General features: G+C 34.6%; 1 protein-coding gene across 1 annotated transcript in view; it reads left to right on the top strand.

The window, feature by feature from the left end:
* Window positions 1–19,146, top strand: part of LOC135695952 (zinc metalloproteinase-disintegrin-like MTP8) — a 35,727-nt gene that overhangs the window by 6,511 nt on the left and 10,070 nt on the right. Inside the window, exons 4-16 of the mRNA XM_065215182.2 lie at window positions 3,002–3,071; window positions 4,456–4,538; window positions 6,286–6,361; window positions 7,734–7,785; window positions 8,399–8,460; window positions 9,068–9,133; window positions 11,469–11,540; window positions 13,700–13,884; window positions 15,474–15,555; window positions 17,610–17,688; window positions 17,883–17,934; window positions 18,310–18,406; window positions 18,970–19,041. Of these exons, the coding sequence (XP_065071254.2) occupies window positions 3,002–3,071; window positions 4,456–4,538; window positions 6,286–6,361; window positions 7,734–7,785; window positions 8,399–8,460; window positions 9,068–9,133; window positions 11,469–11,540; window positions 13,700–13,884; window positions 15,474–15,555; window positions 17,610–17,688; window positions 17,883–17,934; window positions 18,310–18,406; window positions 18,970–19,041 (1,048 nt within the window). The remainder of the gene's footprint in view (window positions 1–3,001; window positions 3,072–4,455; window positions 4,539–6,285; window positions 6,362–7,733; window positions 7,786–8,398; window positions 8,461–9,067; window positions 9,134–11,468; window positions 11,541–13,699; window positions 13,885–15,473; window positions 15,556–17,609; window positions 17,689–17,882; window positions 17,935–18,309; window positions 18,407–18,969; window positions 19,042–19,146) is intronic.

Raw genomic sequence — 19,146 nt, 5'->3', positions numbered from 1 at the left:
AATGACCTGTAGGAGCATGTTTAATACATCTTTGATATTTCCGTCGATGATCTTTTAAGTTCTGGCAAAATCACACAGGCTTTTGCAGTATAGCCTGTTATCCATTTGAGAGCAGTAAGGCCTAAACGATGTTGCAACAGTGACTGCTTTGTTACAGTTGCCATGTAACATCTATTATCGTAGACATTTACATGGTGCTGTCCCGAAAACTGTCAAAGGGTCTGCTTTCAGAAGAAGTAACGATGATAGTAACGAGATGGGCCGGTGAACTTAAAAAGTATGCCGAGACGAGATTTGAGAAGTGAGACCAAAAGTTTGGGCTGACTGAAATCGAGATCATTATGATTATTTGATAACGATATTGAAAACAATATCATTTCATTTTCTTAGGCGATACAGTAAAAAAGCTCGTTAGATTGTTTGATCAGTGTTATATGTAATCTTAGCATGATATATTGGCAGTTTTTAATGGCAGCAAAAAGATAAACAAAAGGCTTAGGGTTGTCAAATTGTCCAATGTCTTGTTGCGCCAACAAAAGGAGTAAATTTGTCAAATGACGATGTTTGACAGTTTACTAATCAAATTGTGTGTATTAATGAATCAAGATCAGCCATTTCGTAAATTTCGATTAAAGAAATGGGAGCTTGGCCAGAGATACTGAGTGAACTAATAGAAAGATTGACAAAAGGGACGAATTTGTATAAGACTCATCTGATATTAAAAGTCCATACTTGAGATGACCCTTTCAATCCATTGTCATTATCATCATTATTATTATTATTATTATTATTATCATCATTGCTGATTTTGCACGTTAGAAAAATACCAAGTGCATCGATCCATGATCTAACATGTTATCTTTTTTAATAAGCATAGAAAATTTTGAAGGTCATTTGTTCATAAAATATCTCAGAAATAGAAATATTCATAAGAATTTGAATTTTATGATATTCCGATTATTTTGAAGTCTAAAGTTAATAACTCCAAATTGCTAACTTAATAAAAATTTTGAATTTAACGAGAAACCATGTTTATGTTAATATGTTAATCCACCCTTTGTAGGACTCAGACGTTGCTTTATCTCCCTAATTTTTTTTTATCATTTTCTCTACGATCACTTGGCTACCCTTGTCCTTGACTGAGAATGCTGCAGTCTCTTCAGCGTGAAATCTTTAAACCAAGGTTTTTTTAAGGCATAAAAAATTTGAAACAATGCTTTTTGAAAATTTTTCATCAAAACTGCTGTTAGAAAACTTTTCTTAATCCAGGGGATTGGAGTTACCTCCCCAAAAGTGAGCACCACATTTGACTCTCCGCGAAAGGAAATTTGGTTTCGGTGGGATAAGTACATTTCTAACACAATCACCCTTTTACTGGGTACTGCCATGAAAATGTTTATGATATAAGCTTTACCAGAATTTTTTTTCAAATAAATGTTTATACTATAAAAGGTAAGATGCACAGCCTTGCTTTGTAGTATATGAGTATTTTGTCAATTCAAAAGGACTCGCTATGTTTGCTTTCTTTTTTCAAATTGTTTTCAGAAGTCCCACTGTTGGTTGACTGAGGCCTGGTGTTTTGATTGCAATGGCCATTTTATCTTTGTTGTCAGCGTTAGGTTAAGTTTACACAGTGTTAGGGTTCCTTTTCTTTACCCGCTAAAACTTAGGTTTATCTATGAATTTTTCTGCCTCTTGTATTTTGTAACCAACAAAGAGTAAATAGATTTTATAATCGTATTAGATTATACACCACTGGGGCCCATTGCTCTTTATATCATTCCCGCATTGTAAGCTTAAAAACAATGCGACTGTGATTATACATGTCTTGCAATCATGCGGTTCTTTAGTTCTTTTATATTGGAATGAATTTTGATTTATCCTTTCTTCTCAAAGCAAAGGCTTGAAATCAGAATATCTAGAAATTGTTTCTCTAGAAAACCACACTGCTGTTATTTTTGCAAATATTATTTCATTGATTTTCTTTTAACTTCTAAACACGATGTAGAGAGAGTTTCGGCAAGCATTTTTCACAAAGGCAATAAAATATTTTTTTATTATTAAATTAAAGTCTTTGGAGATCTAAGCCATAGTCAATTGCTGAGTTTTAAATCATAAATATATTTCTGGAGTTTTTGGTGCATCTTTTGAAGATGACAACAAAAGTTCGTATTTTTTAACATAAGTACTTAAGATTTTTGTTCTTGATCAATACTAATCTAGGCACAGTCATCTTGTAAACAAAAAACTATATTCATTTGGAATCTTGTCCAAAAAATGCTTTTCTTCTTCTGAACGTTACTTCATGGCCAGAGGAAGGTTTTTGAAACAAAAGGAAATTAAGGAAGGTGACCAAAAATTTGGAAACTTGAGGAAGTTGAAGAAATCGTATTGCCTTCCAGTGTGGAATCCATGTAGCTTACGCCGGACATATCCGGCGTGGACTAACGATTTCCCATTGTATTTCTATTGTTTATTGGCGTATATCCGGCGTGAGCTTTACATAGATTCCACCCTGGATTGCCTTTCAGTTTTCAAAATACAGTGACATGAAAACAAATAATATTTATAAACCTCCTGTTTTTAATAGAAATGTGTTTGCAGAACTGCTTTGGACTGTAAAATTTAGGCATTAACTTTTTATAATTTATGCATTTAAATTATGATGTGCTTTTTTTAATTAATCTAAATATGTAACTTTATATCCATCTCCAAAAATATCTAAAATAAAAAATGGGCAATAATTTTTTAAATGTTTTGGGAAAACAGAGATGTAAGGAGAGGGCTCCTATTTAAAGACCACGCCCGTTTTAAACTCATTAAAAGTGAGGAAGTTTTCAACACAACATTTCTGGACTTCATCCTGCCTAAATTTTTGTTACGATTTTGGAAGTATGATATTTTGTGGCCCACTTGGAGCTTGTGTTTTTGTTGCGAATGAACTAGTTTTGAAATGGCCCTTTTTGTCATAATTTACGAATTTGCTCTTTTCATTTCAAAGGGGTCTTATTGGCGAGAAGTTTTTGATAGGATATCAGGTTAAAGATGGCAATATCACCATGGACAAGTCGGTAAGTTAAATGAGATTCTCTCTGCCAGTTATACTGCCTGGAACTGAAAATTTAATATAATACCCTGTGTGCCAGAGCCTCAGCGAAAGAGTGGGTCGACCACTGTTCTGCAATCTGATTCAAGTTTCTGCATATACTAACCAAAACCATAAAAATGAATGCTGTTACGTCACAATTCATCGATGTCTCGCCTTTAATCAAGTTTCTGCATGAGGCTCTGGTGACCAGGGTAATAACATAAAGACTCCCTAAGAATGAATGTACATTTAGTACATATTTGTTTCAAAAGGTTATTTCCTAAAACTCTAAAATCACTGTTAAATACCTCGGAACACTGACATACATTTCCAATATCCATCTTATTTGTTCCTCTTGAAGCCTTGTTTATTTCCTATAGAATGATGTATGAAATTAGGAAGAACGTTTTTCTTGTGACTTGTCTGGTATAACCTATACGTGTCGAAAATGTTCTTGGGGTAAGAGAGCTGAACTATCTGCATTCAAAAGAAAAGAATTTGAAAACTCAAGCTGATATGACGGGAGTTCAAAGTAATTTCCCTCATACGTTGTAAATATTTCAATGGTTATTTTCTTACGACTCGTATTTCAAATTATCGACATTTTCTTAGATTGCTTGCTTAGACTAAAAGCTTGCGGTTCTATGAACGAAGAAGCGCCATTTCCATTTCGTTATTTTATAAAATCAAGGAAGTCAGCAAGTTTAAGGTTAAGCAAAATCAGCTGTCTGGTTTAATCAATAACCACTTTGCCTTAATCCACGGAAGACAGTTTGCGTAAAAAAGGGAGACACAGCAATAATCGTTCGTTTGTCTTACTAATGAAAACAGGCATTGGTTTATGTTGTGAATTTTTGTGGCTTTGGCGCTCTGTATTAAAATGTCTTTGGTTACTTACCATCTTTGAAAGATATGTTATCGTATTTTGTTTAATTTATATTTTTTGGAAACTAAAATGCTTTCTGTCTATGGTGAATCTTTGTTAATCTTTCTGGGAAAACTTAACGTCGTAATTTATTTGTAATCATAAAATAGCAATTGTAAGAAAGTACATTCTTGCCAGTGGAGACAAGAAACTCATTTATACACACAGTTTATTACTATGTATTTATGATTTTATTTTATAAGCAGCATTTTACCAGCTCTAATGCTTTTAGTCGTTTATGTTGTTCTGATTCGTTGATCGCACCGTAATATTTGAACATGTAATCATGAAGCATCTGGGGTGTGTTAAAATCAAATGTTCATCTTTCTCAGTTTTTCTAACAAAATGAAAAAAAATGACATAATATGTAGTAATATCTTATATAAACGTCTTTTTACTGTCCTTCCCCTTGCTTTTTGTATCCTGGCCTTTTTTGTATCAGTTTTCAGAACACTGTTACTACCATGGCATGCTGTCTGGAAAACCCAACACGACAGTCGTTCTCAGCACATGTAACGGCTTGCGGTGAGTATTAAACTTTTATTGTATTACCACCAGTATGCAATACCAATTTTACTTTTAAAATGTTCAACTTTTGACTATATAACCATCAAGAACACCAAGAAAAACTTCTAAATACAGAAAATCAGGTAAATTTGTTTATATTTGGGTGAGCTATGGCCAATGTAAGATTTCAAATTGCTTTTATTTTGGCTCTGTTCATAAAGTTGTGAAAAGAGACCAAGTTATAGCGATTTGATGTGGAAAGAGCATGTGGAAAGGGCCTGTATTTATGTGGCCAAATCTCAGCAAATCCATAAAACATTAGATTGATCCTGCACATGTAGTGGCATTCATGCTCATCTTTCAGGTTATGTGATCCAAATAGAATTGTTTATGACGTCATCACTTTAAAACTCTTTAACTGCTATCAGTGGCATAATTTTAATCGAAGCATCAATGCAGATTGAAATTGGTTAGTTTGTGACCGTGGGATATAGACTGCAATCTTATTTCAATTTAATTCACTTTTTTTGTGAAAACAATGGTGTATATAATTTAAAGCATTGTTAGTATTTCCACTGATACTTAGATATTATTCAATATTGTTCATTGTTTTCGATTTATTAAATTAAAGTTATATTGTTCGGAAAACTTTTGATCGCTGCCGAGTTAAGAATTAAAAATAAAAACCAATTTTGGTGGTTTGTTTGTTGTTTTATACAATTTTGCATGTTTTGTTTTTTTGACGACTTTATTCAAATATAATTATTTACTGTTGCTATTGGTAAAATTTTGTCAAAGAAACTATATCAACACCATTTCTTTTGCTCTTTGGGAACCTCACATGTAGCTACTGTCTTTCTTTCTCTTGGTGCTACCTGTTTTAAGCCCTTTGATTTTTAATTGCATTTCCATCAAATCCGCTTGTTGCTTGCCAGTAGTAAGACCTCGTTCAATCTGAAAGGATTATCAGAAATAAGGTCAATAATCCGCTTTAACCAACTTACGAATTACCATACATATGGCAACAGAATTATAATCTAAAGCTTTTCTTCCTTGGCAACATGATTCTCAATAATTCTCGTATTTTGGTATTCGCCGAGCCTTTGATGTTTTGTTCTTAGATGAAAGACAATTTGGGGGAAATTCCTGCTAATAAAATACCGTTAAGAGATTTGCTAGGAATTCTTAAGGCTTGCTGGATAATGCTGTTGCAGCTAACCTAAGAAGGTCACCCTTTAGATTTCTAAGTTATGATAAACGAAACAAACTGAATAACTTGAGCTGCTCTTGAGGGTTACCTTATTTTTTTTAAAAAAAAACTCTGAAATAAAGAAAGCAAAATTTGTTTCCAACATAGAAGTGGCTTGTTTTAAATCCTTAGATACATCAGTTCACCGTAGTAAACCCTTATTTACTGCAGTTACTACATCAATATCTTTCCAGTTAATTTATAGTTTCAATGAAAGAAAGTATAAATTTTTCGTATAAATGCATCTATTTTTAAAAGAATGGGCTTTACTTTGGCATGAATGCCCTGCTTCGGGAGGGAGTTTTGCGAAAAGGGCTACTCAGTATCTTCATAGAAAAGAAGAGTACTGATAGACGCTCAATTTGATCGATAATTGATCACTTTTGGGGGTTTTCCTTTTAGGAACGGTTTTTTACTAGGTCCTCTGTCAATCAAGGCCCTCTTTCAAAGCCATCCTTGTGCCTCCATTTAGAGCACTTTTTCACCATTTTAACTTGAACTTTTCTGTTGAATTAGAGGGACTATTGAAGATGAAAACGGTAAAGTCTTTGGTATCGAGCCAGAAGATCTGTATAGTGAAGTCGCAAGTCAGGTGAATCAAGTTTTAATTCGATATAGTTCAATTCTGGTATGAATCCTTTTTACAATGAAATCTCTATATAGCGGACTCTCTGGGATCAGAGCAGAGCTCCTACCCGTTAAAAGTGGGGGGGGGGCCGGTACAAAATGTACAAAGAGCAAAACGAAGTTATTGGACAAAATTTGGTTGGTAGAAACAGATTACAACGATAAAAGAGTACTTGGTGGAGCTTTACTCGAATTTATTATGAAATCGGTTTGTTTTGTTTTAAGTTTATGCAGGTACCAAAATTCTTTGGGTGAGCGATGCCTTCATCGCGATCAGTTTTCACATGTCCGTAATTTTCTTCTTCAACTTTTAGGGCTATTGAAACAGTAGATGAAAAATTGTCGAATCCCCAAAATATTCAAACATTCAATAATCCTTGCTTTGTGTTGCTGTTTCTTGACTAGTTTGCTGCTAGTCTCGGCCATTTATTTTCAGCCACAACACAGTATTCGTTGCGTTTCTTTGGCCAACACTTTTATTTTTTGCTTTGACACTATTCATTATAAGGAACGATTTTTTGTTACCGAGTCTAGAGCAGAAAATGAACAATCAGTGACAGGATTGTGCTTTGAGATATTGACATGTTTACGACCCTTTTGCGGCCTAGACATTTTCAGTCCCCAGGCAACGTAATTAAGCAAATTTAGTCCATGCAACTGCTAATAAAGCCTGTTTCCATACCTTCGACATCTTGTTTGACAAGTTTTAGGGCGTGTTTGTCTCCAAAACAACAAGCTTGCGTAAAGCCCGAAAAGTTTATTCCAATCTAATCGACGATACAATATACTCGTTTGTTTTTGTCTTTCTTCCCATACAAAAAAACTAGTAGTGCTCAACTTTGAGTTAAGGTTCAGAAATTCTTCTCTTCAAAGTTAACTCGAAAAAGTCATATTTATTGTATTTGTGAAATTTTGAGATAAAGCACTTTCTCATGTTTTATTAATACTTTACGATACCACGGTCCGTACCAAGGGACTGTTTTAGTTGTCTAAAAAAGCCTGAAAGATTGCCTTCGAATAATATTTTTTAAAGATTTATTTCCATTCTAGATTGTTTTGATGGGTTATTAAGCATTTTTTGCATTTTGTTTAACCATTTGATTTGAAGTTAGAGAAGCCAAGGACTGTTCTTGAATTATCGTCTTGTAGATGGACTTTTCCATATTCAGTCTTTTATTTTATTGGAATTATCAAAAGACCCGTAGCTATAAGCTTCTTGATTTCAGAAATTTGTATTGCACGGTTTGCTAGAAAACCATCTGCTCTGTTTTTTATGTTTTTAGTCCCATTTTTAACCAAAATAATTTTGCTTGATTTGTCATTCAATTTTCTCCTAGAATCACATATTTTACAACTTAGAAGACTTACCTAAACGAGAGTCGAAATGCGGTATGTTAATTGTTTTGCTTACAAATTATTCTCTTGGACAATCACTCTTGACTTTTCACGGACATTCACGTGAAATTTACCGTTGCTTTCCACGAGAATTAAATTTGCTGTCTCCTTACAGAGTAAGCTAGAAAATTCAATTCCTTTTTTCCATTTTTACACCATTGCCAACGAAAATAGCTTGAAACTGTTACTTTCGACTCCGCATTTCTTTGTCGAGTAAATTAAAATTTTTAATGCAGCACGTTGCCTTACACCTAGGTTGTCAAATGCTTCTGCCTGTCTAAGGGGTGTTTATAAAACAGGCTATCTTATGTCAAAATATGGGTTACTTTAACACTCAATCTTTTCCCAATCTATAAATGACCACACTGTGTTGTCCTTCTCTGCATTAAATTTCTATCTCATCTACAGGCTTAAGGCTAAAATTTTGCATTTCGTCCCAAAGCAGAGCGTGATTAGGCGAAGCTCAGTATGAAATTTTATTCATGTATGATGTACAGTAAATTGCTCTTGTATGATAAGTTAATATACGTAACTCGAACAAATTTTAATCCGGAATTTTCAACAGAAACGAATAGTCAGGTAGTTATTGTTTTTTTTGTCATTTTAGGAGTTGATCATGAACATTCACACGACTTTAATATGCATGATGTTTTCGATAAACACACAAGGGTAAGATCTGTTTCAGTTTTTTGTCCCATTCGTGTCTTTATGGAGTTTTGGTTGCTGATAGTCTTACTACCACGAACAGAATGTGAAATATGCTACGCTGCAGCGTGGCATTAAACCAATTTTAGATTTGTTTAGTTTATGTAAATTTATCCTCAAATAAATTAGAATGGTCTTTCAACAAAAATTTTATATTTACGCAATCTATTATCTTCTTTTCTTTGAATACTTCTAGCAATGCGGCATTTATATTTTTGTAGTTATAAGTAAGTTTAAACGCTTGTGAGCTTCGTTCCAGCAACAGCCTGGAGTTTCTAAGTAGGATCGAACGTGATTTGTTCCAGACTAGTTTGAGCCCAGAGACTAGGCCCAGAGTCTATTCTGTATTCTTTCTGTAACCATAGATAGGTTTCTATTAATGAAATATTAATAGAATATTGTTCATATTAATAAAAAATATTCACCCGATAAATTCTGTAAAAATAGTTCTGTAAAAAGTGTGTTAGGAGAAAATTAGGAATTTGGAACAAGCTGCGGAGAACCTTTCCTTAAATAAAACATTTTATACCTACGTTTTTGTCTCAGTTAACAGACCAGTTTTCTATTACAGCTTCGCAGAAGTCTTCTCACAGAAACGAAATATGTATCTTTGGTTTTGGTGAATGACAAACGACAGGTAAGAGTGGAAGACCCTGCAATCAGTATTGTGTATCAACCATCTGTCCCACGATGCACTACTAATGGTAATTTTATTTAGGAGAGTTCCTAGAATAGTGAGCCTGATAAGTAAATGAATTGGATTGCTGGTAAATGGGCTGGAAGTTGTGCAGTGCAATGAAGTGAATTGTCAGTAGCTCTTATTGTTCTTGTTGCCAAGCAATTTTTTTCTCGAAATTCATTTGCCAACTGATATGTTGGATTACTCAGATTTTAATGCATAAAGATCATATGATATTGAGGCTGAAGTAGATTTAATGCGAAAAGTAATTCTCTTGTGGTTTTTATCAATCATGCCTGTTTCGATTACTAGTCCGATCTTTCCGACCTTTTTTGTTCTCAGTTATCTCCTGGGACTATTTTTTTCCAGATAGTCAATGACACTAACGCAATAATCTCTGCCATTTTACGTCATTTTTATGCGCTAATGAATCTCCTTGAGATGTTGAAGTATAAAGTTTCCCAATTCGCTTGGCAACGAACTTTATCTTGGGTTTATGTTCGTTTGAAGGCAAACAACTTGATCAAGAATAATTTATCTGCGGTTTCATAGTTCTAGAATCTTGTTTATGTTCTTTTCAAGGCCTTCTTCGACAGTTTTAATAATATTTTTGATTGTCTCCTATCTGTTTTTAGTTGCTTTGTCATATCTTTCCAAGCAAAGAGCTTTTCGTTGAAATTACATTCTTTAAGGATCTGTTATCTAAAAAATATTGTTCTCATTTGACAGAATACTATTTTCGGCTTTTTGCGATTTTTTTGGGTTTTGGTTAAGCAGTTTGATTCGAGGGCGGGATTTTCGATAAATACTGTCTGCTCTGGGTAGCTTGATAAATCTGACATTCATTAATCTTAATTTATGCATGAATACGGGTCAAGAATTAACAAGCAGTAAATCTTTAAATCAACTAAAGACTGAGTTTGAAATCATTTCCAAAAGGCAGACAAACTGATCTCGAAGTATTAAGCTTTTTGGATGAAATGTTTTCATGACAGTTGCTATATTGTTAGGGCTTTGAATACTCAGTCTGAGGTCTGAAGCGTCAGATACGTCTTCCAGCCACGTTTGTTTCAAGCCTCTTGTTCAATTAATATCTCTGATCCTAGTCAACATGGCTGACATGGATTATTGACTTACGTTATGTCCAGCCCTCTCCTTTTATTATATATAATCCATTTTGGATGTGCACACTTGAATATTCCATTTAAAGATTGACAATGTATGACAGTTCTAAAAAGTTCTAAAGAAAGGAAGAGTTACGTTCGCATTTCAGAATTGTTTTTCGTGAAGATTTTTCAGTGTATGAAGGGTTTAATGGCATTTTAAATACACGGTTCGAAATAAGCCAATAGGAAAGAAGACGCCTCTGAGTAGCTTAATTCTAACCAATCACTGCGCTATAACTCATGACGTAGTTGAAGATTCCTAAAGATTAATGTGTATGCACACAATGTCAGTGATTCTTACCTATCCAAAATTTTCTTAGTTTTCTCAAGTAGCGTGAAAAAAAGAACATTTTACGCACTGTGCTAATATTGAAATAATAGGCCCAAAGTCTATTCTGTCTTCTTTCTGTAACCATTGGATAGGTTCTTATTAATAAAATATTAATAAAATATTGTTCATATTAATAGAAAATATTAATGATAGTAATAATAATAATAATGGTGAAATAATTAGATGAAAATCTTTTCAATTTGAGCCTTCCCTTTCCAATCTACATTTGAATCGCTACATCTACAGGCTACTACCTTCATTCTATTTATCTTACTTAATTTTTCTTTCATGTTTTTCCATTTATTACATTCCCGAATCCATGCACTGCTCAGTGTGTTTATCATCAATCTTCAAATTACCTTCCCCTTCGAATGAGCGCCCCCTAAACCAGTCAAAAATGTTATTAGCCCCCCCCCCCCCCGAATGTGAATTTATTCCTTGTTTATAAGATTTTGGCTCGGAGGATGATTATGATAGTAACGAACAAGTTGACATATTGGCCTTTAGTGAAGAACCCAAATTTTTTCTTTTTAAAAAAAGGCTGTTTGAATTGATTTTTCAATAATCTAGTTTTCTTTTAGTTGCATTGGGTCTGGAGAAATTATAAAAAAACTAGTCTGCTCCTCCTTGAGATGAATGCCCTATTTGAATAAAACCACACCCCCATCCCCCCCACCCCCTACAACAGTTGAAAATTAGATCATCGACCCAGACAATCTTCAGAGGGTACACGGTACTCTTAATTTGCACTGTAAATTCTTCTTAAAATAAAGAATTTTATTTTATTTTATCCTAGTTCGTTCGATTAAAATCAAATCTCACAGAAGCCGTGCGAAGAGCACTGGAAATTGGGAACCACGTCGATTCGGTATGATAATTAACTTTTTTGCACATTTTGTCTTTTCATTTTGAAGTTGACGCTTGTATCTAGGACAGGCTCATCCTTTAACGTCACACGCGCTTCATATAGATTACCATATACTATTTGCTTAATGGAAAGCACCTATCAATTATTTATGTCTACAGTTGAAATCCTATGTGTAAAAACAGATTAAAATATCCCCAAATTGGAGATGTTAATTCTGGGTATAGATTGAGGGATTTCGTGGCCTACGAAGCTTTATTTTCGATATCTGAGTAGATCAGTTTTGCCATGTCACTATAGACCTGGTCTGTTATGCTCCAGGGTCGTAGATATCCATTTAAATGTTTTATTTTTCTTTAATATTAGACTTTTTGATTTATATTAGAATGTACGTTTTTATCTTGGGATAATATTTATGATATCTTTTATATATGATATTTTAAATAGTATCATTGTGATTATTACGATATTATATCTTGAATGCTATTTTTCAAAGCTATCAATGAATGTTTTCAAACAGGAAACATTGGTCAAATCTTAAATTGAACATCTTTCTATACTGACCCTCTTCGTTGTTCGTTTGTATGAAACGACTTTTCAATTTCTCATTTGGAGTGGTTCCTTGCTACAGTAATTTCTTTTTTGTTAAATAAATTTTTATCATTTTTATCATGCCTATAGTCTCGACTTTTTACCACTTTTTATCTATCGTAGACACTTTACTTATCTCATATTTATTTATCTCATATCTACTAAATTATCTAACCGTTTAACTAGCTACCTTATGTTGAATTCTTAATCTTAGTTACATTATACTATTTACATAACTTACAAAACTACTTTTTTACGCTACCAAGACGATACCGCAAGGAGCACAAGGCTTTGTCTACCATACGACCATTCAACATAAAGTTTTGGCTACAAGTAACTGTAGAAAACAAAAACACGTAACAACTCTGCAACAAATACGCCGAAACTCAGTAAAGGTTTCAGGAACTAAGTTTGAATAGCATCATTTTATTTAAAACGCTTTGTTGCTTATATGTATCTTAAGGTCGCTTTAAGGATTTCGAAATTTGAATCAACGGACAACCTTACATACCTATGCAAAATCACTACATGTAATAGACCTTTTAAAAGATTTAGCAAACCATACGGCTACAAAGTTGAATCTACACTATCGAGAAGATCTCTCCTGTATGCGTCGTAAGAATGCAGCAAAAAGTGTTCTGTGTCCTCAACACCGTCGTTTTAGGGGCACAGTGGATTCAATCTTTATGTTGGCATTCGGTTAATAGCTTTGGGGGGTTAATTAGAATAAAATAGTTGTTAGTGACCTTGGCCTTGTCAGTACTTTATGAAATGACCGTTTTGACACATGATTGCATTTGCGCATGCGGTAACTTCAAAAGTTTAAAAGTAAAAGTTAATATAATTGGCGTTCGGCTTTCAAGGATGTTCTAAGAGTATTTTGATACAATTTTGCTGCTTCGATGCGAATTTGCAACGTTTTAATTTGGAACAAGACTCCCCTGGGCCATATTATCGAGAGTGAATGATATAGACGATAGTGTGATCCTTTGGCACTCGATAATGTTTGTAATTGGGATCACTTGTAATTTGAACTGGGTGCGGATCGAACCAGTCGTGATATTAGTGGGACCTTTAGTAACGACCTGGGCATCGTCGGGAACTAGTGGCATTGGTTGTTATTGTAATTATACTCAGTTGAATTTTGCAATTGGACTATCTGTGATCAGGGCAGATTGTAATTTGAGCCGATTGCCAATGAACTACTTGCTATAAGGACCAGTTGCTATTAGGACCAGTCGCAAAAAGGACCAGTTGCCATCAGAACCATGGCAAGGATGTAGTGCCGAAAAGTAGCTTATTGCTACTTTTTACTATTGTTTTTTGCAACATTTTCTGCATGAGTCCCCCTTTTTGATAGCACTGCACCCCTGATTAGGACCAGCTCCTATTAGGACCAAAAGTAATTGGGATTAGTTGTATTTGGGAAATGTTAATAACTAAGGATAGAATGAGATGGGGTTAAGCAAGCTGACCGAGCAAGTGACTTGCTGCCTCTGGTATAAGAAAATTTGGGGTGCCGGGCAAAGGTCTCTTCAATGGCTTTTGACTACTTTTTTTTCTTTTCACAGATGTTAAAGACGGTCAAGACGAGGGCTGCCATTGTCTATGTTGAAACGTGGAACATCATGGATTTGATAAACGTGAAAGAACCAGCAGGCGAAACACTTACAGAGATGCGAAAGTACAACAAAGATGCCTTGGTGCATAATTTGCTAAAGAAGGGAATCAGAAGAGACAATGTGCAACTCATAACGTAAGCTCGTCCTTCATTCCATTAACAGTCCGTATGATTAGCAATAAAGAGTCAGAAAGATTTATACGTGCTCTCAATCCTATTACGAAATCAAGGACTCATTTACTGTCTTTTTCTTTATATGAAAAAGTCAGCTTCTCAAAATTCTACAGTGTCAACTCAGAGGTGGCGTCAGAAATCTTCCGACAGAGGGGTTGGAGCTTCCGATAGGGGGGCTAAAATAAGCAGTTTTCGTACGTTATTTTGTCAAATTTGCTCCGACAATAACTTAAAATTTCCTCCGATGGGGGGCTAGATGCTTACGACGGAGGGGCTGTAGCCCCCCTAGCCCTCCCCTGGCGCCACCACTGTGTCAACTTTAGATTAATACAGCTTAATACAGGCCAACATAGATAAGAACAGTAATTCCCTCATCTTGCCTTTTTTTGGTGATTCTTTCCAACGAGAAACGATATTCAAAAAAACCATTTACCTGCTTTGCAAGGAATATCTTTAGCTTTTTTAACACATTAGCCTTATTAGCAGTAGAAATGAAATTATTTCAGCTTTTAATCCTATCTTAATAGCCTATTGGCAAGCGGCACTGATTGGTCAACCTTAACAGTGATATGCTCGCATTTCTGATTGGCCTATTTCGATCCACATCTGGGTATATATATTTCCTAGTGTAGAGTTTTGATCTATGTTCTGACGTTCAAACTCTGAAGAGTGTCAGACGAAAAGTTTTAGTTTACTCAAATTTTTGCTTTTTTCAAAGCCATTTTCAAACGTTTGAATGCATGAATTGGGTGAAATAATCGTACTTTGTAGCAACTTTTGGCGAAAATTCTCAAAAAACTTTCTGAAGCCATAACAAAGTTAAAAATGCCCTAATTGTACAAAAATGTTTATTTTTGTACAAAATATTGACCATACCTATATTGTCAAATGAGAGACAAATTGCTTTAAAGTATTTACGGGAAAGTTGACTTTAATTTTCTAAGCAAGTTAGATGCAGCCACACAACAATTGTAAAAAATCAAAAAAGGTTTTCTCGCGGATGGTTCAGTGGCAGATAAACCGAGTAGTGAACAGGCGAAAAAATGATGTTAAAGGAGAGATAACTTTTCTGGGCACTTCACGGCATGTAAGATTAGAGACACTCGACTAGGGCATAAAACTCAGTGCTTTGCTAATTTTTGCAGCTAAAAATCTTTCGAAACAAATGATAATGAATGTTTTACACAAAAACAAAATGAAATGTTACCGAAGTAAACCATTTTTACAAAGATTTATTGCCAACAAGAAGAATTAAGGTTTTTCCATGGCTAGCATCAAGTACAGATTTGAGTATTGTTATAAATGTTTCGTTCCGCATGAAAAGCATTAAAAAACCTGGTTCCAATGGGTTTCAAAATAGTGCTCAAAGGATATGCACAGAAAGATGTAACAGTACTGAGACAATTTGCAAAATAACTACAATGAGACAATGGATTGAATGGTTTGAAACCCTGCTTGTTATGGCTTTTCACCATCTCAAAAAGAATTTTTTAATTACATGTATTTGGGTTTTTTAGCTCATAATAAGTGAATTTTCTGTTTTGTTTTAGTGGCATTGATTTCGAAGGGCTAGTTGTTGGCATGGCAGGTATCGGCACCATTTGTGGCCTCTCATCCACTGGTGTTAATATGGTAAGGAGGTTACAGAATCTTCAAATACCCTTTCTAAATGAAATAAGAAGACTGATACGTGTCTTTGTCTAAAAGGATACCCGATCTTGTGAGTCTGTTAGTTCATTCAACAAAGGGGAGCAACAACTACAGTAGAGATTAATTTACAGAATAAAAAAGACAGAGAGGAAATTTAGTGTTAATGAGGTAAAGGTTAAAGGATCATGCAAGGCAATGAAATCGGCTATCTGTGAAATGTAAAAATGTCACAGTATAAGACCCCGTTTACACTGTGCCGGATATATTTTATCCGCGTAAAACTTGTTCGGGTTGATTTGCGTTTACACTGTGCCGCACAAATTTTGTCCACTTTGCCCTCCCATTTACACTGTGCCGGATAACTATAATAATAATAATAATAATAAATAATTTGTTTAAAGTTGGCGTACTAAATGAACGGCTGATAGCTATAAAGAAGCTAATTAAGGCCAACTATCTTTAAAGAGTTAGTATAAAATAAAAATATATGATACAATATTAAAAAGGTTTATGCAACGACTGATATGGTATATGGCTAAAATGTTTATGCAGCGTTACAATATTAAAAATGTTTATGGTATAATGTTCTAAATAAAACCTAACCCAGCAATAAATTTTTTACACAATCTACAGTCGCATTCTATAGGGTGTGCTCTTAATTCTTTTTTAAATGTTGCCAATGATTGGGACTCTCTTATACTGTGAGGTAGTGTTTGCCACAGTTTTTGACCTAAATATCTCACAGTTTCTTTACCATAAGAAGTTGTCCTGGCTTTTGGAATGCAAAGATTATTTTTAGTTCGCAAATCATAATGTACATTTCTTGTTTCAAAAATCTCACTCATGAAACTAGGGTTCAGGTTATGTTTGGTTTTGTATATTTCTATCATCAAGTACTGTAGATTGCGTTGGTGAATTGATACTGCATTATCCCAAGTCAGCAATGCTTCGTAGTCAGCATGTCTGTCTTTATAAACAATTCTGAGTGCTCTTTCGTGGATTTTATTTACTTTAGCATTCAGACATCTGTCATGGAACATCCAAATTAGGGGGCAGTAGCTAAACTGAGCTTTTATGAAGCTGTTCATTAGGAGACGCAGTTTATCAGAACCCATAAATGGTGAAACTCAAGCAAGAGCATGCAGTTTTTGGCTGGCTCTTTTGCATAAATTTGAGACGTGACTTTTGAAATTAAGATTTTTATCTATTATCACCCCTAGCAGTTTTTTCTTCAGAGCTTAACTGAAGTCACGTGACCTAGATCATGCACATAACGCCCAAAACGAAGTCATCTCTGGGCAACAAAATAATAACAAAATTCCCGCCTTCTCAAAAAGACTTTTAATTCACTCTTCAGAATCATCCGCTTCTCTTTCAGACGAAGTCCGAAGATTTTGTCAAAACAAATTAGGCAAAGTTAGTTTTAATAATTCATTCTTTGAAACAAAATGACACTGAACTAGCAAAGAAAGTAGGGAAAGCTGATAAGGATGCCAACTTTACGTGGACTGGCAAGATACTGCACTTTTAACACGAGTATTTATCGACAACAAGGCTGTCAATATGGCGAAAGGTCTTGATTGGGAGACAGTGAAAACTAAATTGGATGAAATAGCCAACCGCTTTCGAGCAAGATACGATGTAGATAAAATTTATCCGGATAAAACCGTTTACACTTACCACATAGCTATCCGAACTAATTTAATCCACTTTCCTAGGTTAACTAATTTTGTTCGGATAGCAGCTGTCAAGTTCGTGCAGATAGCGTTGGTCTAGTGTAAAACACGACGCCTATCTGAACTAATCTTGATACGGATAAAATTTATCCGGCACAGTGTAAGGATTGCTTGACGGAAACAAACGAATTTGTGTGATGACGTAGATTTTCAAAATCAGATAGGAACATCGCAATGCATCTGAAGAACAAAATGAAAGTATAAATGTATTACTAACGCTATGTGGAATACTTGAATTTTTAATCGTTATCTTTTAAAGTTTATACATTTTCTACCATGTGTTTTTGCAACCTGTGACAGGATAACCACGCAAATGCGAGAAAAACTGCCGGAACTGTAGCTCATGAGTTGGGACACAACCTGGGAATGGCACACGATAGTAAGTGAAGGTTTCGTTAAATATCATGTGTTGAAGTAAGAATTGCAATTAACTAAATATGCAAGATTCTACTGTTAGCTACATGATAAGTGAAGTAGGCCAATTCTTTGAAGTGTTGATAATACATTTAAATGAGATTATGCTTGGGGCGATCGAGTCCGTTTTAAATGGTCATGAGGTTTGATCTTTTTTAGCCCCTGGCTGCTCTTGTGGTGGATCTCCTTGTGTAATGGCTGCAACCGGAGGGTGAGAAATCTTCAATGATATGTAGGCGTACCGCATTTCCTGCCACCTAGTTATAAAACTTACCTTTTTATCAAATAAATGAAATACTGAAACTTTTTAATTATGAAATAAAACATTTACGACTCAATGAATGTCGCGTCATTGCACCACAATTTGGAATCTTCAAAAAGTCACTTGTCGTTTGAGATTTTGAACAGTTTTCTGGTTTTGTGATCATCGGAACTTTAGAAAACTAAAGGTACCAATCTCAAGGTTTTGCTTTCAAATACTTTCTTGTACTGCAATTCACAAAAAGTACTGACCTTAATATATGACATCTTTAAGACAGAGAGCTATCACAATGTCAGTATATAAACGAACTTTGTTTCCTTTCAGTGGAATACCAATTGGTTTCACTGGGTGTAGCTTGACAGCCCTTGATAGACGCATCACGGACGGTCTGGCTTCTTGCCTTTTCGACATTCCTCCAAAGGTTTGTTTAGCTCAAACTGTTTATAAATTCTTGATATGTTAAAGGTTAAACGTCAATGGTTAAAGGTCACAAAGGTTTGGGTAGAGGTCATAAATCACCGTATGCGCATCAAGGTGATATGCTTAAGGCCTTGAAATTCATCGACGAAATGATTAAGCTCAGTTTACGAAGTTCCAAATTTCATGAGCTTAAATTCAAAAAAGTAATCATAAAGGTTTCTGGTTGAAATTCATAAATTTTTGGAATTTGAGGTCATAGGTCATAAAGGTTTTTTGCTTATGGCCTTGAATTCCATTGGCCAGAGATCATAAAAGTTCCAGATTAAAAGTCATTATTTTTTTGAGGTTAAAGTCATAAATGTCATTCAGTTTAAGTATGTTTTCTTCGTGAATCAAATTTCCAAGAATAATGTACGTTAATTTTCTAATGGAAGTTTGAATGAGTTCAGATGAATGAATGGGATTGCCATGTTATTTTCATCCTATTACAATCTTAACCGTGTGCAGATGCTATAAAATTATAATTTAACATAATTTAACCAAACATCAATTTGTCAATTTCAGCTTTTTGGTCCTCCTGTTTGTGGTAATGACTTTTTGGAGGAAGGCGAAGAGTGCGATTGTGGATCAGTTCTTGTATGTAGTCTATTTTGCTTGTAGAAATTTTAGTTATTTAAAACGAAACGCTACAGTTACAGTATGGTATAGATTTTACAAGAGAATCAGACTCAGAAGGTTTAC

Source organism: Rhopilema esculentum, chromosome 14, assembly GCF_057945365.1.
Source record: "Rhopilema esculentum isolate cy_ngs chromosome 14, ASM5794536v1, whole genome shotgun sequence".
Lineage (NCBI taxonomy): Eukaryota > Metazoa > Cnidaria > Scyphozoa > Rhizostomeae > Rhizostomatidae > Rhopilema > Rhopilema esculentum.
This window is presented reverse-complemented; position numbering and strand designations above follow the sequence as displayed.